This window comes from Oryx dammah, unplaced genomic scaffold (assembly GCF_014754425.2).
Source record: "Oryx dammah isolate SB20612 unplaced genomic scaffold, SCBI_Odam_1.1 HiC_scaffold_21, whole genome shotgun sequence".
Lineage (NCBI taxonomy): Eukaryota > Metazoa > Chordata > Mammalia > Artiodactyla > Bovidae > Oryx > Oryx dammah.
Window position 1 is genome coordinate 28,762,168 of NW_024070205.1, and position 22,974 is coordinate 28,785,141.

Here is a 22,974-nt window from a genome sequence, read left to right on the forward strand (position 1 = left end):
CTTCTCTAATTTCCTGAGTTTGGGATGTCATCGCAGACCTAAGAAGAAGCCGTAGTTTTGCGAGAGTTTATACATCCTGCTTCCCCAACCAGAAATACCAGTTTAGGTCTCTGTGGTAAATGTTCACCTGCTTTTTTGGAGAGGGCTCCTGCCTAAGTAAACTTAATTTACCTTTGAATATAAAGATTTACGCTGTAAGTGAAAGGAAAAGTTTGAGACTTGCACCGTCTTGTTTTGAAGCCTTTGGAAATGCTCTTTTTCCCTGTCACATGCGTTTCTGGTTAAGTTATTATTTTTAAAGTAATTATTAGTTCACCTGAACTATTTCTCTAGTCTCTTCCCCCGTAGTGCGTCAAGATCCCTTTCTTTTACATCCCAGTTCAGAATCTGGGTGAGTTCAAAGCTCAGTACTTTATGAGAATATTTGCTTTAAAATGGGCCTCAGTGTGATTGGGTTGTTTCATTTCCCTTAACCCTGCTGGAAAGAAATTCGACTGCTCCTACATTTTAAGTAAGCAAAGTAATTTATTCTCAAAAAATGTGTGGGGTCTGCTACCAAACAGAATTGATGACTATAACTCCTTGGCCTTCACACTAAAACGTCTAAATCCTGACTTGATAAGTGGACTTTGAAGGACATAGTCTAAACATTAATAAAATTATAGAAGTCGTCCAAGGCCCCAGAAAGTGAATCTTGATTTCCTACTGCAGTTATGAAATAGTTCCAAAAACTATTGCCTCATTACAGCTTGTTCTGCCCTGTGTTATGGTAAACAAATGTGTCGATATTTTGTTCGGAAGTAAGTATGATTCCTTTACACTTTGAACTTTAGAATATTGGCATAAGCTGAGTATCAGGAAAGACTTTATTTTGGGTCACAGGGTGTCACTCAAATTGACATTCTGGCAATATATACAAAGATATTGGTAAAAGGGATTTCTTGGAACTTCTACAAAGGCATTCAGAAAAACTCAGGATCCACTTCCTGTCTGTGAATCCCTCAGGTACAGAGCTACAAAACAACAGTTTAAGTGGGGAGGGAAAATCAACTCAGATTTTTGAAGGTGGCTTTTTCAGTTGTTGTCTTCCCCTTCTGGCTGTTCTCTTACCCTGCTTACAATCACCAGTTGGTAAGCGGACTAAAAAAATGTAAATTGATTTTGTTGTTGGGCTTGAGAGAAGACAAAGATTGTGATTTCTGTATTCCTGCACTTTTTGAAATTGCTGTAGCCAAAAATGTAAATAAAGAGAGTGTCAGAGTGAAAGACGATTAATTGTATGGTCAAGGCACGCACTGTCCTGCCAGCGTGGCAGGTTCGGAACACCTTACTAATTGAACGCTTAGGCTAACTCCAAATTCTTTCTTATTCATCATCAGTGTTTTGGCGTTTACTTCCTTCCCAAGCCAAATTAGCATATGGAACCCTGGGCTCTGACGTGTGTTAAGCCTGCCTGACGAGCCAGTAAACAACTCCTGTTTTTCAAGTTTCTTCTGTTGGCTCCATTGTAACCTAACACAGTGTCTATTTTAGGATGTCTGGTGGTCGGTTGTCTTTCAGTTGCTTGCCCATCAGGCAGGAACAGGATCCACCCTAGACACTTGAGTCATTTCCTTTCACCAAATCATAGTAGTAAACATCATTGTAGTTTTAATACACATATATATCGTTTTCACTTACTTGGCGTATTCCCTTCCACTCCTTTACTTCCCAGGGTTCTCCCCTATTACTCACCTCCCCCTCCTCCCTCTCAAAGTTCTCCTGGTCTCTTTACCTTTACTGTTCTTATTTACCTTCTCTGTTCTCATTCCTTCACCTCCATTTCTGATGCCGTTTCTAAAGGGAATTTTTTTTCTTGTGACTATTCCTGACTATTTCTTCCTGTCACTGTGTTTTCAGAGCACTGGTCTGCAAACTTTTTTGCTTACGTATTCTTCTAAGTAAAATGATTTGAAATATTCATCTTTGTGATACATATAATTAATATATATGAGCTAGTGGTATATGCCTAATGTAAATGCATGTATATTACATGTATGGATATATAATAGCTGTAAACATCAGTTATATACATAAAGTAATACCTTAGGTACAGTATAAACAGGCCCAGGATAGAATTTAAGGAAGGATAAACTAAAGTGGAAATGGAAATTCTAATATTTTCTATTTTCTTCCGCATCCTTGAAGAACTGTCTTGAATGTGTGAACCACATTAAGGATCACTGGTTTATAACTCAGTTTTTCAAGATTGTCATGGATTGTGCATGAGGGTACAGTGGGAAAAGGTGTTAATTTTTAACAGCGCTAGTCATTGTAGTACTTATAATGCAGTGATAACAAATTTAGAATAGACACAATCTCTACTTGTACATGTGATTAAAGCTGGGCATGTTCCATCTCTTAACACAAGTGTGGGCTTGGAAGCCAGGCATGGCCCTGTTTGATGCTTTGATGCAGACTTGGCTGGAGAAATTTCAAACAATTATAGAAACTTAGTACTCTTGCCTGGAAAATCCCATGGACGGAGGAGTCCATGGAGGAGGAAGAAGCTCAGGGAAGAGGAGTTCAATCACTTGCTCTGGTTGAGTGTGAGACGCCTGGTCAGCATCTGTAGGGTAGGACCAGGTAGGGCCTGGGCGATAGAGGCTGCAGTCCATGGGGTCGCTTGGAGTCAGACACGACTGAGCTGCTTCACTTTCACTTTTCATTTTCATGCATTGGAGAAGGAAATGGCAACCCACCCCAGTGTTCTTGCCTGGAGAATCCCAGGGACAGGGGAGTCTGGTGGGCTGCCGTCTCTGGGGTCCCACAGAGTCAGACACTACTGAAGTGACTTAGCAGCAGCAGCAGCAACTTCACTTGCAATTAATATCTTTGCATTTTTGAAACATTGTTATGATTTACCCCTGTGGGTGGCATGTGGTTAACAAAAAAAAAGTGCAAGATGTGTAAGTACTCTCAAATGAAAGCATATTTAAATACCAAATAATAGCAGTAACTGTATGATCCGAGAAATGAGGCTGCACACAGCATGTTCTGTGGTTTATAAACACTATTTTAAACCAATAGAAACTGAAAATTGCTTTTGTGGCTGATTTTGGCATGCTTGTTTTCACAGGTAGTTTTCATATATTTCTTTTCTGTTAAATTCTACATGTTCATTACAGAAAACTTGTAACATATACAAAAGGAGGAAGAAGAACACTATTATTTATTACTTTATAACTCAGATAGCTGCAGTTTACATCTTGGTATATTTTTTTCCTAAGCTTTTTTCTTCTTATATAGTTAAAATATGTCTTTTAAACATGTGCCCTGAACTATAGTAAACAGTTTCATCCCTTACTTTGTTTAGTCAAAGTACATTGTCAACATTTTTCCCGTAACAGTTCAATTTTTTTTCTTTCATTTTTTTTTTTGACTGCGCTGCACAGCATGTAAACGTCTTGGTTCCACAACCAGGAATTGAATCTGTGCCCCCTGCAGTGGAAGCTCAGGGTCTTAATCACTAGAATGCCGGGGAAGCCCCTCCCATTAACATTCAAATCCTCGCAATTTATCATTTTAATGGCCACATAATTTACCATCATATAGATGTGTTACATTTATTTAATATTGTATGTATTTATTTAATACCCTGTTGCTGGGCATTTTAATTGGGAGCATTTGGAACCAGTTTTGAATAACATTTCCATGGATATCTTTATACTTAAGGCTTTGTCCCCATTTCTCATTGTTTTCTTAGGATAAATTCTTAGATATGAAATTGCCAGATTTTTGAGAGGCTTTTAGTAACTGTTGCCAAATTATCTTCCAGAACCGTTATAAAAGTCAAGCTGACTGTTAACATTGGATAGTATGTGTAGATCACTTGGTATATAGTGCATTTTAAGTTAATGGTAGATACTATTATGAAGCTGTTCAAATTTGATTCTAAGGGTTTTGTGACTGTTTTATGATCCTTAATGCTAGAAATGTATTGTTATACCTGTTGATTGATTGAAGTCGCTCATTCAGAGACCTGGAAACTGTTGACATCCGACTTAAAGGTTCGGGAGCCATATTAATTAGTCTATCAGTGAAGTTGACTAAGATGAGAATTCAACCTCCAGGGTGTCTACGCTGCAGTAAGTACTAAGAATTGTGCCACTTTGGGAGATTAAGGCTTGTCGCTGTGTAAGTTTTTTCTGTTGCATGTTCTTATAAATTGCAGAACTTGAATTTGGAGCCTGATAATCTTTGAGCTGCATATTATGAATGGTAGAAAGCATCACCGGTGCCATTGTCAAAACTTGTTTTGACTGCTAGAAATTTGAAACCATTTATCTCCTGGAGTCTCATATTAAGTTGACAAATCATTCAGACTTATTCTGGGACATCAGTTGCAGAATAATTGTTTCTTAGATTCTTAAGCCTGTTTTAACAACAATAATAACAACAAAAGTTCTTTGTGGCAGTTATAATTTCAACGGAGCTACTGTCTCATCTGTGCCCTTGGACTAGAATGGTATCCATCTGCTGCTTTGTCAGTATGAAGAATGTTTGCTCCTTACCCACGTTCTCCAGTCTAGTGTTTCCAGGAAATTGGAGCAGAGAGCAGTGTTCCATATTTCACGTGCACATTTGAGGGTAGTGACTACCTGGATCTTACATTTTTATTGTTAGATTAGGCCACCTGCTTCTTAAATTATGTTGTCCACTGAGGAAAAACTGTTTAGCTAAACAGTGATGGATTGATATATGGCATCTGTAAAATGGGAATCCAAAGAGTGAGGAGTTGCCAGTGCTCCTTTCTTCCTGTTCAGGGCAAGAGGTGCATTGGACACAGGATGTCTTTTGATCCCCTGGTGAGTAGAGGCCTTTAGTGGTGCACGCTCAGTCGTGTCCAACTCTTTGCAACCCCATGGACTGTAGCCCGCAATGTTCCTCTGTCCATGGGATTTCCCAGGCAAGAATTCTGGAGTGGCTGCCATTTCCTCCTTCAGGAGATCTTCCCAACCAAGGGATCGAACCCGCATCTCCTTTATCTCTGTGTCGGCAGGCAGATTGTTTACCACTGAGCCACCTTCAGTGGTGATGGGTGGCTTAATAGCCCTTGGAAAGGTCACCCAGCTAATTCACCAGGCCATGTTGGACTTCTCTTTGGGAAAGTTGTGTGTGGTTATAGGAAAGAGTGTGGCTGTAAAGTCAGGCAGATGTGGTCCCAGTCCCAGTTCTCTTAATAGCCTTGGAGCATCAGGTCACTTAACTGTATATCAAATGGGACAGTTAATGTCTGTTTCATAAGATGGTTGTGAGACTTAGAAAAGAGAATATGAGGATTAGTTGAGAAACTGTGAGAACCTAGTAAGATGCTGGCTCTGGTAGGAGCTCACCCAGTGATAGCTGTCTGCTGTTTTAATATGGCTTTCCATGGAGTATTTACAGCCTGAAGAAAATTCAGTCATCTGTGGAATGGAGCATTCAGATTCTCCCGAGTTTGATTTCTTTGAGTAGATAAGTAAATGTTCTTTTATAAAAAGTGCACTTAGAACCTGTTGACTGATCACGTGTCTCTAAATATACTGGTTGTTGAATTTCTGACCCTGGAAAATTGACTTTCTTACCCAATAGGCCTTAGGCCACTGGTACCTCCTGGTTGCTTCACAAACTTGAAGGCCCTCTGTTGGAGCTGGCTGCGTAACATTTCTCTTGGTACGCTTCTTGCTGCACACCTCAACCCAGGACACTTGTCACTTCAGATTTGTGGTGGTTTTTAAAGCAGTCCCAGAAGTTATAATATGACTCTCAGATTGTATTGCAAACCATCTGTGTTGATTCTGGTGTACTTTTACTATGAGATACAAGCTTAAGTGGGCTTACCAGGTGGCTCAGTAGTAAAGAATCCACCTCCCAGTGCAGGAGATGAAAGACGTGGGTTCGATCTCTGGGTCGAGAAGATCCCCTGGAGTAGGAAATGGCATCCTGCTCCAGTATTCTTGCCTGGATAGAGAAGCCTGAGGGCTATGGACACCACTGAGCAACTGAGCACAGTACACAAGGTGCTTATTAAGTAAGGGAGTGTGAATAGGTTAATAGAATAACAGTGGCAATCTGTTGTAACATGTTTTAACTTTGCAGATGAGGGTAAGAACTAATAATGCTTTTTCTAGTCCTGTACAGAACTTATAAAATAGAATTCAAGCTACAAACTCTGCAAATCCTTTTTTTTGGATCAACCCCGGAAGTATTTGATTTTGGAAGCAACTAAATTCAGTTTCTTCTTCTATTTCTTATGTAAGTGCAGATTCTGAGAGCAGATATGGCAGATCTTTTTTTTTCCCCCCGTTTAAATCCTCTGTTTTTCAGGTTCTGTGTCAGGCAGTTTTGCTGTGAGAGCTATGAGGACATGTGAGGAAACATTGTAAAATGGTAGTATAGCAGAAAGATGGGGAAGGGATAGCTGTGTGTAGGTATGATTATCTAGCCCCACTACATGCTTGACAAATGGAAAATGTGAAGCCCAGACCAGTTGAGTGATGGGAGCCTCATCAGAGTCAGGACAGAACTCAGGTTCCTCAGTTTACCAGTGGCCTCATGGAGAGTGAATCATTAGCGAGAAAACCATTCATAGCCTCTGTTTATTCTGAACACCTCTCTACGGAGTAGGTCATAATGCAGGGTAGGCTTTTACGTTCCTTCATGGTAAAATCATAGTGTGTCCATTGTGTATCTCTTGTTCTTTTCACAGCCCGTTGTTTCATCTGTTTTTGTGCTCTCAGGCTTTCTCCAGTGTTTGATTGCACATCATACAAATATTTTTATTATTGTACATCCCTGATCCTTTTTTCCATCTGTGTTTAATTGTGCTTTTCTGAATTTCTTCTGCTTTTGTCTTCTACTCATAAACATAAGAGTGATAAAAGTTTGAGGATGATTGAGGAGAAGGAAGAACTTACTATTTGGAACCTCTCAGACTTGCCAAAGTGGGCGAGGATTTAAAGGTGGACACATGAGGGGTACTTCACAGGTGGTTCAGTGGCTAAGACTCCCAGAGCAGGAGGCTCGACTTCAGTCCTTGGTCAGAGAGCTAGATCCCATTGGTGCTGCAACTAAGACCCAGTACAACCAAATTTAAAAAAAAAGACATACATGGGGATGTCATGTTTTGCAGGGTGACTGGAATTAACGCTGTATCATGTTTTTGAAAGTTACTACGGGTAGATCTTAAAAGTTCTTATCACAAGAAGAAAGTTTTTATAACTCTGTGAGGTAACAGACATTAGCAAAATATATGGTGATCATTTTACATCACATATGTATATCAAATTATCATGGTGTACAACCAAAACTAATGCAGTATTGTTTGTCAATTATATCTCACTAAAACTTGTGGATGGGGAGTAAACATATTATTTAATATTATTGTAGTTATCATCCCCAGAACAAATTATTCCCATTTCCCTCTCTGCTAAATATTATATCCAAAATTGTCTACCTCCCTTAGATCCATTTGTCCTTAATTCAGCTAATACTTGGGCATTATTCCTCTACCAGGCCCCTGTTCTAGGCATTTTGGATATGGTGAAAAAAGCAAAGTTCTTATCCTCAGGGTATCTTACTTTTTCATGGGGCAGAGAGACCATAAAGAAATAAGTATATAATATGGGAAGTGAGGGTGTGTCTTAAGTAGGGTCATTAGGGAAGGACTCTGAAGGGGTAATGTTTGATCAGAAACCTTAAAAAAAAAAACCCAACCTGGGAAAGAACATTCCTCAGGTAAAGAGAACAACAAGTGAAACAGCCTTGAGGGGGAACTTGCTGGTGTTATTTGAGGAACAGTAACCATGGTATGAGATGAGGTCGTGGGGGAGCCAGGAACCAAACTGTTTGGGCCTTTACGGGAAGGATTTTGGCGTTTATTCTAGGTGTGATGGGAAATGGCTGGAGGGTTTGAGCAGGGAGTGACATTCTCCAATGAAGAGGAAAACTGTGGTCTTTCTGTTCTGTGCTGTGTTACTTCTCAGCGCTTTATACTGTTTAAATCTTTTTTGGTTGTAGATTGTCTATGCTGAAAGGCCTCTCACAGACAACCACAGATCACTGGCGTCTTACGGCTTAAAGGATGGCGACGTTGTGATTTTACGACAGAAGGAGAATGCAGACCCTCGACCTTCAGTGCAGTTCCCAAGTAAGGCAGCTTGTAATGATTTCACAGCCCTGGCAAGCGTTAGTAGATAGCATAGTTCCAAGTCTTGGATTCGCCTTGAATTCAGACTACAAGGATACAAATCCTGACTGTGCTGCTTGCTTGCTGGGTAACTTTGGATAAGTTAACTTCTCTGAGTCCATTTCCTCACCTGTAAGATGGGTGCTGTAATTAACCACAACTCCTAGAGTTGATGGGAGAATAATGCACATGAAACCTTCAGCACAAGAGCAAGCCTTCTCGGTAAACATTAGGTTCTATTGTTATCAGCCATCATTTTATCCCGGGGAAGGACTTGAGAGGCCGCAGGTGCCTGTGCTTCATGGCTGACTTTTGCTGCTTTGTGTTTGGCCGTCAGTGACAGGCCTTTGCTGAGCATTTTACAGTCAGCCAGGCACTTGCACCCTCATTTCATCCCATAACTGTAATAGGAGAAAAGATATCTCTTGACAGTTTCTTAACCATTAGCAGATGAAGCTCTGATTTTTAAATAATCATTTCCAAAGTTGCATAGCTAGTAAGTGACAGCACAGGATTTAAAACTTGGTGTTTTCCCCATTACTCTGAGCCTTATGAACATTAAGCAGTTGGGCCACCAAGTTCTGTTTTTTTCCCACCAGCTTTGTTAATCATGAAAAAGAAACTGTTATTTGTTTTAGACACTACATCTAGAATCTGTGCATTGAGAATTAGGAAGTTTCCATGTCCTTGAAATAGTGTGCAAAGGTGTGTGTGTATCTGTGCATTTGATGAGGAGATGGTCCATAGCTTGCTTCAGATTCTCAAAGAAGTTTAGGTGTCTGGGTGATGAAAGACTCCAGTTTAGAACACAGTGCTTCCATCCAGCCTGAAACTGGAGCTATGAGAGACCATCAAGTCCTGTTCCTTTCATTTCTGAATTATGTTATTCCCTGGGGGTTACTGTTAAACTTTAGAAAGAGAAGTGATTGAGATACGCCCGTCAATCAAACCCAAATCTTCCTATGGTCAGTTTGGTGAAATTGTTAATTCTGGAGATTCACTGTTTTGTTTTTTTTTTCCTGGCTGTGCCACAGGATCAAGAGAAGCCACTAGATGGGGGAGGGGAGACAGTCTGGTCTATAATGTAGACAGGTTTTTTCAAAATTATTCTGAAGTGAGTTGACTCTCAAGATAACAGAGTTGAAAATTTCTCAACCCGTAAGGAGGGCCCACCCAACCATGTATGTTTTGCTGGTTGACCTAAATTAGCTACTCGCTCCACTTTTTTCATTGGCTCAGAGTTCATGTGCATGTATACATGCACGCACACACACTGCCCACTGAGGTTTGTTTGACAAAAAGTGCCTAGTTGAACCCATGCTAAGAGGCTGAAACTTTATGCATGGGTGTAAGCATTCCCTTTTTCTAGTTGCAGTCCAAAAGTCTTCAGGACAGCCCCAGACTTGGAACAGGTATAGTCATCAGATACAATTTAGGGTTGAAGAAATGTGGGTTCACTCAGTCTTAGCCCATCATTCTGGCTACATACTTGGGTTCTGTGTTTGTTTTCTTTTCCCTATTTAATAATACAGCTCTGTTTTTTGTTTTTGTTTTTTCCCCAATAGCAGCTGTATTGAGATATCATTCACTACCACACAGTTCACAGGTTTAAAGGGTGCAATTCATGATTTTTAGTATATTCAGAATTATGCATCCATCACTATGATCAGTTTTAGCACATTTTCATCATCTTTACAAAAAACTGTACCCATTAGCAGTCATTCCCCATCTGCCTTCACACATCCTGGCCCTCAGCACCCATCAGTCTACTTTCTGTCTCCGTATTTTCCTATTCTGGACATTTCACAAATGGAATCATACAATATGTGGGTCCTTTGGGTAAAGCTCCCTTTTATTTTTCTTTCATTTTAATAAGGTCAGCTCACCCTGGAGTGTGGAACCTGGGATGTGGGCTGTGAACCTGTGAAATCTTCTGGTGTGCTCAGCACTGAGAACCTTTGCGGTTCCTTTTCTTCTTTTTTTCTCTTCTGTGAAATGATTACACCCACTGGCTCCCCAGGGTATGAGAAGAGTTAGCAGTGATGCACAGATGAAAGCATAAATTCAAAGCACTAATATGTGTAGCACATACTTGTAGAAGTTCACATCTAACATTCATTTGATATATATAGTATTCTTTATACAGGGTGTCAGGGCTTTTTGAAGCATATGTCAAAGCAGACTAGGATTTTTCTTAAGAGCTGAAGAGCATTCAGATTTATGTGGCTATATTTCAGACTGACTTTGATTTTTTATTTTTTTCTTTTTTTTTTAATACATGAGTAAGTAAAAACTTACTATCCTGAAACCCCAAATTTGAGATTATTACCATTGTCTCCTTATCCATACCACCTCCCAAACCCTTGTTTTTCTCTTTCTATTCTTTCCTACCTGTTCACTCTTGGACTGCAGTCTTTATATTCAAAGTCAGCGTGATAAAAAAACCAGGGAAAGGGCATTCAGAATGTCTGTGGTTACCATCTACTACTAATATACACCACGTATTTGCAAATTGGCTGCTTCCTTCAAATACTTGTTCTTATGGAGTCATTTGAAGTAAACTTTGAATCAATTCTCCCCAACAGACTTACCCCGAATAGACTTCCGTAGCATAGCTGTGCCTGGCACGTCAAACACCCGGCAGCGCCAGCCGCCAGGAGTGCAGCAGTCCCACTCAGCTCCTGGAGAAATAGCTTCATCTCCTCAGGGCTTGGACAATCCAGCCTTGCTCCGAGACATGTTGCTGGCCAACCCCCATGAGCTGTCCTTGCTGAAGGAACGCAATCCACCCTTGGCAGACGCTCTGCTCAGTGGAGATCTTGGTAAGCTTCTAAAATTGGAAGGCCGTCAAGCTGACCTGAGGCGAATAGTTTCACAGCAAATGGGGAGAAATTCAGGCAACTGGTTTGTTCAGCCCACTGAGTCACATGACTTCTTGAACGTATCAGTTGGTCTGTGAGAGGTAAACTAGTGCTGATGTCAAAGACTGGTTAGTTGGCAGTAGTGACAGAACTTTAGGGATCTCTAGAATTCTGAAACCCCACTCAACCAGTCCCCTTTGTTCCTCTTTTTTTTCCCCCCTAATTATTTCAGCAGCATATAACCCAGGTACAGATCTTTTTTAATTGAAGAATAAGTGACTTACAATATTGCTTTAGTTTCAGGTGTACAGCATAGTGATTCAAGAGATTTTAGTTTGTTTTTGTGGGGGTTTTTTTTTTGTTGTATTTTTGCAGACACTATTTTTAATAGCCAGGTACTGGTATTTCAGTCTGTTTCATTAGACCCTCAGTTAAAGAGAGTACCAGTTAACCAGCTGATGCCAGATGAAATTATTTTAGTTCCAGGAAAACAGGTCCAGTGGCATCAGCCTGTATGGCAGAATGCAACCCCTTTATTCCCATTCACCCCAAATTTAACGATAGTGGGGCTGTCACCAACTGTCCAAAAGTTTATTTGGAGCTGTATTTGAGCCATTCTTGTATTTAACAGAACATTCATTTTTAGTCATCTTTATGACAGTTTTCTCTGTAGATTTCTCCAATTTTACTTCTGGGTTTGTGAAACCCTACTGATTAAATTTTAGAACAAACAGACACTTAATGACTCATTCCTCAATAACCATTTTTAAAGTTTAGGTAATACTTCCCTATAAAGAAATACTTAGATTTTAAGCATTCAGTTGACTGAGTTTTGACAAATTAATGTAACCAGCACCCTAGTCAAAATATAAAACATTCTGTCACTCCTGAAAGCTCCATTATGTTTTCTTCTAAGTAAGTTTCCCCTTATTGGCTCCCTCTATTCTGATACTTATCCTGGGTCAGTTTTTGCCTAATTTTTGTTTTGATATAAATGGAATCATATCTTATGTCCTTCCTTGTGTCAAGTTTCTTTCACTCAACTTGGTGTTTTTTAGATTCATCCATGCTGTGTGTATTAGTTCATATGACCATTATCTTGGTTTCTTTAATTTCTTTTGCAGCATATCTATTTGCCAAAGACCATGATGATGGCACTTTTACATTTATGCATTTGAATGTACTCACATCTAAGAAATATCAAATAAAGGTGGTTCTTGTAACATACATCTTATCGCAAGCAGTGTTTTCTCTTTACTGATTTTTCTGCTTAGAATCCATCAGGTAATACAGATAGGCTAACAGTAGTTTGCTTATAACTTACCTGCTTTAAAGCAGAGAGTATTGTAAAGGAGACGAAACTAGAAGAGGAAGAGAGGGACGTTAATGCTCTATTTTATTTCTAGCTAATAGGATAATAAAAGTGGAGAGAGGGGAGGGGAGGGTCATCTGTCTGCCACACTGAGGGTTATTCTCCACTGATTTAAATTGAAAAGTCATCATCTCTGAGATGGTGTTTGCAAATGCTTTATTTCTTTACACTAAATTTAGGTAAAAAAGTAATCTTTGCCTCCAAGAATAGAAAGTAAACGTTAATTGCTCATCTTAAATGATTTTTAGCCATCCTTTCTGCATCTTTTACAGTTGTATCTTGAGAAATTGTTTGATGTGGAAAAGTACTAATAAAGAAAATATAATGATTCTTAAGATCACCACCACCACCCCCACCCCATTCTTGCAGAGAGATTTTCTAGGGTCCTGGTGGAGCAGCAACAGGACCGAGCCCGGAGAGAGCAAGAAAGGATTCGTCTCTTTTCTGCGGACCCTTTTGATCTTGAAGCTCAGGCAAAGATAGAAGAAGATATAAGGTAATAACTCCTTTGCCCAAAGAGCAAGATTTAGAGAATCCAGATTTCCCAAACTGCAGGTGATCTTATACTCTTTGGGCATCTGCTTTGAAGTGGATTCCTTATTTTGCATTTATGTAAAACCTACTGAAACAGTAGGTTCAGTCTTCTGGTTTATTCTCTCTTCTGTTTTCCTCGCATTTTGATTCAACATTACAAAGGTGCAGCTACCTAACTTAATGACTTTCTCTTCTAAAATTTTAAAAAAGATTCCCTGACTTGGAGACTTTCCTAGAGGTCCCGTGGTTAAGACCCAGCACTTCCGCCACAGGAGGCACAGGTTTACTCCCTGGTCGAGGAACTAAGATCTTGCATGCTGCACGCAGCACTGAAAGCATGAAAAAAAGACTCCCCGACTAACCCACAGCATGTTATTAAGGCAGCTCCAAGTTGATGCTCCCAGGGCTGAGCAGAAGTCCGAAGTTTGGTGAGATTAGTGGGCTGGCTACTCAAGCTCATTGGGCGCTCCTCAAACATAACAGCAAGCTCTGATTAAATCCGGGACTTGGACGTGATTGGATTAGAGAGAGCTGTGCAAAGAGGAACCTTACTGTCCTGCGTCTTCTTCCCTTCCACAGTTCTCCTGCTGGCCTCAGCAGGTAAAATGGCAGCAGGACTCGTCTCCAGCTCCAGATTCTCTGATGCTGTGGTTCTAACCTGGGGCAACATTAAAGTCAGAGGAGAGGTTCTTAAAAACGCGGTGCTGGGCTTTACTCCCCAGTCTGATGAATCAGCATCTTAAGGTGTGGGACCTAAAAAGACCCAAGGATGCTAACGCCCGCCTTGGTCCCCTTCCTGGTCTCAAGCAGGATGCAGTTCAGTCAGTCCCTTAGAATTAAAGAATAGCTGCTTTCTCCCATCCCAGATTCAGTTTTTATTGCTAATTGAAGGCCATAGTATGACTAAGAACAGTGTAACTGTAACAGGACTACTGTTAAGGGGCCTGATCATCATCTTTGGTTACTTAAAAGAAGCCTGACTTGGTCATTGTCAGCTTGGAACTCAAATAAAGGTTTTCTTTTTTCTCTGAGTACCTTTGAAATCAAAGAAATGTAAATATGCCAGAATCAGTTGACAGCCCTAAGCCATTCCCTTGTGTTCTTGTTTGTATAAGCGTTCCCATTAACTGTATCAGATACTATCAATTATTTCACGAATTAAACCTGTGCAGAGAAATGGCGAGATAGTTGTGTTTTCTGAACTAGACCACATTGCAGCTGTAAGGGAACCTGACATAACTCCTCTCGGGGACAGTTGCATTCAAGCCAGGAAAGTGGGGGTGAGGACAGAGAGCGAGGAGCATCATAGCCAAACCATGACATGGAACTGTTGGAAGAGAAGTGAAATGAGGCACATTCACACGGCTCATGTTTCTTCCCAGGGGGAGGTAGAGGAACTGGGACCAAGCATGTATTCTTTTAAAGGAGAAAACCTTGTGTACATGAAGTGACACAGAGCCTAGGGTAGCCAAAGTAACAAGTATTATTTCAGGCAGTTTTTTTTGTTGAAACTTACCTTGGTTGGAGTCAATGTAAAGTTAGGAGTACACAATTAATTTTAGGGTTTTTTTTTGTTTGTTTGGTTTTTCTAAATCGGGGTATAATTACTTTACAATGTTGTGTTTCTACTGTACAGCGAAGCGAATCAGTTGTATGTATGCATATATCCCTTCCCTTGTTGGACCTCCCTCCCTCCTACCCTTCCTTCCCCTCTAGGTCACCACAGAACACTGAGCTGAGCTCCCTGCGCTACACAGCAGGTTTCCGGCAGGTTCCCACTAGCTGCATGTTGTACACACGGCAGTACACAGATGTCAGTCCCAGTGTCCCAGTTCCTCCCACCCTGCCCTTCCCCTGCTGTGTCCACATGTTCATTCTCTACGTCTGTGTCTCTATTCTTGCCCTGCAAATAGGTTCATCTGTACCATTTTTCTGAATTTCACATATATGTATTAATAAGATAATAAATTTAGTTATGCGACCTAGGAGAAAAGCTATGTAACTGTATTAAATGCCTATGGCAGTTTAATTTGGTGTGCTACACCAGTGGTTACACAGGGTACATGTACATTGAGGTATATAGTAGCTTTCCTATTTGTCTGACTAAACAAGTTTACCTTGACTTTCTGAGAAGTTTAATATTTTATTGCAGACTGTCTGGTAAAACCGTCAATGGAATTAAGCTAGAGTATTATTTCAAAAGGGACAAGCACTGCAGTCTAGAATGTGCGTGCATGCTCAGTCACTTAGTCGAGTCTGACTCGTGTGACCACGTGGACTATAGCTGGCCAAGCTCCTCTGTCCATGGCATTTCCCAGGCAAGAATACTGGAGCGAGTTGCTGTTTCCTCCTCCAGGGAATCTTCCCGACCCCAGGATCGAACCCTTGTCTTCGGTGGCTCATGCATTGGCTGGTGTTTTCTTTACCACTGAGCCCCCTGGGAAGCACAGTCAAGAATAGAGGTCAGCAAACTTTTTCCATGAGGAGCCAGATAGTAAGTATTTTAGGCTTTGCAGCCCATGCAGTCTCTGTCAGGAATACGCAGTTCTGCCAGTGCAGTATGAAAGGAACTGTGTATAATAGGACAGTATGTAAATAAATAGTGTGATTGTGTTCCCACAAAGACAGTAGGCTGGGGACTTCCCTGGTGGTCCAGTGGTTAAGACTTCACCTTCCCATGCAGGGGGTGCAGGTTCAGTCCTGGTTAGGAAGCTAAGATCCCACATGCCTCGGGGTCAAAAAAATGAAACATAAAACAGGCAGTGTTGTAGCAAATTCAATTAAAAAAACTTTAAAAACGATCCACATCAAAAAACTTAAAAAAAAAAAAAAGCTGGGAATGAAGACCTTAGATGTTAGAGTAAGCTAGAACTCCTTCTTATGTGCTTTTCTCATGTTAGAATGCATTCCATTTTTGAAGAAATGTTTTGATGGACTAGGTGAAATATGATTTATACAATAGGTGTGTGTAGTTTTCTAACAGGTACCCAAGTAGGTAGATATTTTTGAGCATCTGCCCTTAGCATTGTATGCTAGATGCCTTATACCTCTCAGCAGTCCCACAATAGAAATCATTGTCCCCATTTCACGGATTAAAAACCCAGACTTGGAAATTAAGCAGCAGATGCAATTCAAGCAGTTGACACACCTGTATATTATATTTGTAAACTATTTTTAATGCAGTGGATGTAGGAAACGTACCCAGATACCCAATAAACCCTCAGTTTGAATTGGAACATTGGTAAAATTCTAACCTACAGGATGAAGCAGGTTGTGACCCTTGCCTACCAGTTTATTTTCCTGTTTCTGAACTTGTAAAGGGAACAGAATTGTTTTATGTGAAGGTAATTTGTATGCCTTTAGATTTTCTGCCAATGTTGTATCTCACTTCCTCCTACTAGATCACATATTTCAGGGTAAAGCACCAATTGTCATTTCCGTGACTCAACCACTGTAGTTGGAGCATATGATATGTACAAATGTTTTTAATACTGTGACTTTGAAACAGATTTGTCTTCATGGAAACAATGCAATTAGTATACCTGGTTTTGATTTGTTACAGGCAACAGAACATTGAGGAAAATATGACAATAGCCATGGAAGAGGCTCCAGAAAGTTTTGGCCAAGTAGTGATGCTTTATATCAACTGCAAAGTGAATGGACATCCTGTGAAAGCCTTTGTTGACTCAGGTGCCATCTCTCTCTTTTGTTTCTTTGTCTCTACATCCAGCGTTCTGACCAGACACAGGGAGAAGGGGAGACTGGTGTCTGTGTTCCTTTGGACACCTAACTAACAAGCCCAAGGGCTTTTGTTTCACTTGCCAATTTTCTCTTTGTAGTAGGTTTCTCTAATTATTTCTTAACCAGTTTTGTATTTTGCAGTGCCTTCTTTATCTTCCTACCCTCCCGTACTTGGCATCCTAATATGTAGGATGCCTCTGTAAAAAACTGGAGAGTAACCGGGTTAAAAATAAGGAACTATAAGGAGGTATGTAGAGGTCAAACAGATATTTGAGTTTAGTCTGTGTGCCAGCACTTTACGGTGAACTGTGAGGAATGTAAGGGTGTATGGGGCGTGGCTCTTTCCCTTAAAGATCTTAATAGCCAGATCAGGAGCAAAGAGTTCCCCACTTGAGGATTCAGGTAATGCCTGTACTAAGTGGCACCTTTTCTCTCAGTAACAACTCACTGCTTTCTCGTAAGACCACACGGAGCAGCACCGTGTATGTGTCTGGTGGTCTTCGGCCCTCATTCTGCGAGAGAGGCTGTGTTCCCAGCATAGTAAAAACCCCTGCGCAAGTAGGCTTTCCTCCACTTGTTCATCCACAGAATATCTGAACACATGCTAAGTTTCAGATGCATACCTTCCCGGGAGGAGTGCATCTGCTGATTATTCAGTTTTTAAAATGTTTATGAAGTGCTGAGTGCTTGGGGGTAAGGCTGGAGTTTCATAGGGCTCCTATGAGTGAGAGACAAATTCCTAAGGATCCCTGAGATGACACTTGGCATTTATTGAGCCCCTACGATGTGCAAGCACTACGCTGGGTGCTTAATGTATATCATCTTTCATTTTGTTTAATCCTCAGTACACCTATGAACTATGTTCTGTTACCCCTGTTTTATAGATGAGGAAACTTGTAGACATAGACAGGTGAAGCCAGTCTTCCAGGTGTACAGGGTTCATGAGTAATAGGCTTTGGGTAAAGCCCCAGATCTACCTGAAGCCAGAACTCTTAACCACTGTGCAAAAATTGAGTGCATCTTGGATGAACATAAAGACCACATTCTCACTCTTAACTGAGGTGCTTAGGTGTTGCTTCTCCAAAGAGAGACCCTTTGAACTGAGCTGTTTCCATGGGTAGAGAGAGGATCGGGGCTTTGACCTGAGCCTTGAGAAAAGGCAGGAGAGCGGTGAAAGGGACCCTTGTCATTCTGAGTTTGCAGACTTTACATCATTAACTAGCTTTTGTGGAGTGAGGAAGGAGGAAAAAGAATGCCTTCCTAAAATGCCTTTCCCTTCATTATTTCTGGACCTTCTTGATGCTAACATTCCTTGAATGCCAAAGAACTTTTAAGTGCCCATAAAGTGTACGTTATCTTGAGTAATATGAACAGAAAGTGTTAGAATTGAGTGAGAGGAGAGATCACTGGGACAGGACAGTCAGCTGGGGAGGTGGGTCTTGAGCTGGGCCTTAAAGCCTCAGTGGAATTCAGAGGAAGTGAAAGGAGAGGAGAGAGCACTGCACAGGAGGGTCAGAGTGAGTAAGAGGCAGAGGAGACACATTCCTCCTGGTAGGGTGGAAGGTTTAGGAGTCAGGCTGTAAGGCTGGTGTCTGAATCTGTCCAGGCTGCTGTAACAGATACTGTAGACAGGGTGGCTTGTAAACAACACCAATTTATATCTCAGTTCTGGAGGCTGAGAGGTTTGGCTGGCAGATATCGTGCCTGATTCCTAGTTCGTAGATGGCCATCTTCTCCCCATGTCCTCACATGGTGGAAGGGGACGAGGGAGCTCTCTGGGGGCTTCTTTAAAAAGGCACTGAATCCCATTCATGAGGACTCCACACATGACCTAATCATCTCCCAAAGCCCTACTTGCTAATATGGTCACACTGGGAATTAGGTTTTAACATGAGTTTTGGAAGAAGGCATTCAATCTGTAGCAGCTCGCAATAATTGGACCAGGGTAGGGTGGGATCTAAGGCTGTGGTGATGTGGTTTAAAGCTGTTGTTTTAAAGACCTTTGAGCAGATGAATAAGTGATCTGGAGGAGGTAGTGTTTTAAGAAGATTGAAGGAGGTGACAGTTCTGGAGTATTCTATGCCCCTCAGGATCAGAACTATTTCCTTGCTTTAAATTATACCCTTACAGAGTGATTTGGAAACCAGAGAAATTGTCCACTAGCTAGAGGGCTAGAGGGTGATGGCTATGGTTAGAAGAAGAAAGGTCAGAAATTGCCCAGAATTTATTAACAGGGCTGGAGCTCAGTTTGAGAGTGGGGAGAAGACTGTAAGAAGAGGGGTTGAAAGTGAACAGTGCCTGCATTTTATGGTCATAAGAAAAAGAATTCCGTTGCCAAGGAGAGAAGTCCAAAGAGAATTATTTGGGGAGAAAGAGGATTATACCTAGTGGTTTTGTGAAAGATAGGTCCACCACACTGGGAGGGGAACCAGGTTCTCTGGGAGAGACTAGGACCCTAGAGAAGGATGAGAGAAGTGTCTGTGTTCTGCTCAGGCTCACTCCAGCCTCCAGCTGTGTGGATGAGTGTATAGCCAGAAGAGAAGAGAAAAGGCCTCAATGCCCTCTTCCTCATGGGAAAGAGGGTCTGATTGTTGGAGCAGAGAATGGAGAGTTCATGAGAGACTACATGATTTATTTTTTAACTGGTCAATTAGAGTGTCCCAGAGTTTGAAATAAAAATAACTTGGTAAGATGTTTAGAGATACTCAGTGAAAACTGATCCAAGCTTGCAGCCAGTGCTTGAGTGTTTCCATCTGTAGACATAGTCTGACTTTTTGGAAATCCTTTCCAATCATATTTGGTTTCTGTTTTTAAAGTTTAAAAATGTCATATTATTATTGTATTTAAACAATACTATTTCCCTCAACAGCAAGTTTCCACACCATGTTTCAGATGACAGTGTGAAACTGAAAGTTGAACTAAGTGTGGCACGAAGCCTGCTAGGTAGGAAGGATTTCATACTAACAGAAGCCTGGGAATAGGCCTGCTTTCTGCCCTCTTCTTATTGCTGCGTTTTTTCATCTTCCCACACATGAGGATTTGGTCTTTCTTATCTGATGTTTTCCCCCTCCTCCAGGTGCCCAGATGACTATTATGAGCCAAGCTTGTGCAGAAAGGTGTAATATAATGAGGCTGGTAGACCGTCGGTGGGCAGGAATCGCCAAAGGAGTGGGCACGCAGAAGATCATTGGAAGGGTACATCTAGGTGAGTGAAGGGCGCTGGGGGTCTTTGTAGTGTAATAGACTTTAAAAATTCCTTTTGGACAGGGGCATCTGATCCAGCACGCCTAATCCTTAGAAGTTTTAGATCCCGTATGTTATCCGAATTATATATGTAACATCAGTTCAGCTGGTTACAAAAAAGAAACCACTAATCCCCTATGTACTTCTTTTATTTCCTGCTCTTCAGAGATAATCCCTTTCCACTGTTTTAGCTGATTTCTTTTGGTGGTTACCTCCATTTTTCTAAATAACATGATTTCAGTGCTATACTGACATGACTATGTAAGTATCATTGAGAGCTAAGCCATTTAATTGAAAAAGATTGGTTTTCCTTTCATGTCGAGTGTATTTTCTCAGAATTAGTAGTTGTCCTGTCTGTGAGTGTGTGTCATTGGTTTTTTTATGTGTTACTCATCCCTAAACATTTACTAGTGTGTAAATCTCCTTTATATATGTCATCCTATTGAAGAGGTTTCTTTCAGCCTAGCCTGGTGGTTCAGGGCTGTTTCATAGCTGCTGTTTTGGAATCTGGGTCCTGAAGGGTACCTTTTGCTTCAGTCTTAACCCTGGATAATATGGATCCCATACTTTTTTTTTTTCTGGCACACCTCAGTTTATTAAAGTACATCTTCCAATAACTTCCTGAGAAAAAGTACACAGGAATAAAGTGGGTCCTTAAATATCAGAGCATTATCTTTCTCTACATTCTACCAGGCTAAGTTGGAAATCACTTTCCTTCATGATTTTTATCAGTGTTGCTTTGGAGAAGCTGGCTGCTATTCTAACTCTTGGTCATCTACATGTGAGATTTCTCTTCCATTTCTGAAGCTTATAGATCTTCTCTTTGACCTCAGTGTTTTAAAATTTCACAATGATGTACTTGGGTGTAGATCTCTTTTCATCTACTGCACTAGATAACCTTTCAGTCTGGAAAAATGGTTCTGATAATGATTTCCTCCCCTCTGGGATGTCTGATACTCAAGTAGAATAATCTACTATCATGGACTTGTCCTCTAGTTTTATTTTCTTTCATTGTGTTCAGAGAAAGAAAACCAGATTTCTTCAACTTTGCCTTCTAACCTTTATGTTTGGTATAGTTTTCTTTCATGTTAGATGGTTTTCTCAATCTCTGGTGATCCTTGGCATCTGCTCATGTTGAAGAATGAGACACCAGAAGGCTGTTTGGAAGATTAGTTGGGTGGGCAGCCCTGGTGATTGTGGGTAATCTGTAAGTTGGGATGGAGAAAAAGGCTAATCTCAGTAAGCTCCCACTTAACCCACCCCCTCCCCACCCACCTCAGTTTTCAGTTTAGTTCTTGTTGTATCTCTGTCTTCCTCTATGCCCACTTCAATTACAAGAGCCTCTGGTTCACCCTTAAGAAAATAAACCTCCAGTCCGCTGTTGAGGGGAGGTGAGTAGTCACCTGGCTGAGCAGTGTGTGGGAAGGGAGCCCCAAGGTCCATCTATACTGCCATAGACCTGCAGCCGGTGCTCCTTCTTGGGGCTCACTCCACTCCTGTTGGCAGAGGTATTTGTTTCAACCAGCTCATCAGCTTCTTGAGAGTTCTGTGATGTTAGAAAGGGTTGCTTCTTGGTTTCTTACTGTAATCTGCTGTCTAGTTCCAGAATTGCATTTCAGTCATCTCTCCCATTGTGTTTGGCTTAAGTGATTTGTGGCTTTAAAAAGAAAAAAAAAATGACTTTTTATTGTGGCTTTTTTTAGGAGTAAATTGAGTTAAGTAAGTTGCGTTCAGTCTTTTGTCTTTAATCAGGATTGTTCTTTTTTTGTTGTTTCTTTTTGTTATCCATGTAAATACTCATTATAGAGAATTTCAAAGTGTAGATGTAAAAAGAAGTGAAAAATAATTCTTTTAGGTGAGACTCAGTAGGAGCATCCAGACATAACTATTTCTGGCATCTTTTTGTTGTAAACAGTGATCATGTAATATGTAGAATTTTATTTTTTATTTTTATTTTTATTTTTTTTAGATGTGAAAATAATATTTTAATAGTAACAGGAACACACAGCACCTCCTGGGCTGGAGGGTCCAGACAAGAACACTAAGCACAAGCCTCCCAGGTACCAAAGCTGCTTCCCTCACAGCTCTGTTGTGACAAAGGTCAGACACACCACAGGTCTCCCTCGAGGGCCCCCCCCCCAGGCCCTGGCTCCTTACACAATGAAGGTCACATGGACACTGCAGGTTTATCCTAAGTTGCCAACAGCACTTTACTTTTTCTTTTCAACATCCTGTTCTGCGGCTTCCTTGGCCCTTTTCGCCCGGATGCCGAAGAGCCGGGCATTGGCACGGGCCATGCGGAGACTGGCAAATGCCTTAAAGTTCTTCTCCTCCTCCGTGATGACTCTGGCTTTCTCCTTCTTATAGACATTCCGTATGGGCATAACAGATCCGGTCAGCTGAGTGGCCAGTTTGAGCTCTTCAGCAGAGCTGTCTTCCTTCTTGGGGGCTGAGGGCTTCCTGGGGAAGAGGATAAGTTTGGAGCGGTACTCCTTGAGCCGCTGCACGTTGGCCTGCAGGGACTCCGTGCACTTGTTCCGCCGCCTCGGGTCCACCGAGATCCCAATGGTCTGGGCCACCTTCTTGTGGATGCCGGCCACCCTAAGCTCCTCCAGGCTGAAGCCCCTGCCAGCACGAACCTTCGTGTGGTACCTGACCGTCGGGCATCTCACCACCGGCCGGAGAGGACCGGACGCGGGGCGCGGGGCAATGCGGCGCGCCTTGGCCTGCCAGGCCTTGCGTCTACGGATCTTGCGAGCCGGCTGGTTGAACCACGTGGCCACACACTGCTGCCAGTCCTTGTGGAAGTGGGGCTTCAGGATCATGCCATTCCTGCTAGGCGCCATGGCTGCGGCCGGAAGGCCTCCTCCAAGGGCTTACGGCCGGGAAAAGCAATATGTAGAATTTTATACTTCCTTTTTAGAAAAAGTAGCATTTCCCAAATGCCAGTATAAATTTCACAAGCATCATTTAAATAAATGCATAGGATTCTGTTGTATGGGTTTAGTGGTCAG

At 41.4% G+C, this 22,974-nt stretch overlaps 2 protein-coding genes across 4 annotated transcripts in view; one reads left to right on the forward strand and one right to left on the reverse strand.

The window, feature by feature from the left end:
• DDI2 (DNA damage inducible 1 homolog 2) overlaps positions 1-22,974 on the forward strand; it is a 41,973-nt gene that overhangs the window by 678 nt on the left and 18,321 nt on the right. For 2 of the 3 annotated variants that reach the window (XM_040264006.1, XM_040264004.1), the window contains exons 2-6: positions 8,041-8,170; positions 10,795-11,031; positions 12,812-12,938; positions 16,539-16,666; positions 19,794-19,922. In XM_040264006.1, coding sequence (XP_040119940.1) covers positions 8,041-8,170; positions 10,795-11,031; positions 12,812-12,938; positions 16,539-16,666; positions 19,794-19,922 — 751 coding nt within the window. Of the gene's footprint in view, positions 1-8,040; positions 8,171-10,794; positions 11,032-12,811; positions 12,939-16,538; positions 16,667-19,793; positions 19,923-22,974 lie in introns of those variants that run through there. The other variant, XM_040264005.1, reaches the window with a different exon arrangement.
• Positions 21,920-22,848, reverse strand: LOC120880589 (60S ribosomal protein L13-like). The gene has a single exon (XM_040264009.1). It carries the CDS (start codon positions 22,804-22,806, stop codon positions 22,171-22,173), a length of 636 nt encoding a protein of 211 aa, XP_040119943.1. The 5' UTR covers positions 22,807-22,848; the 3' UTR covers positions 21,920-22,170.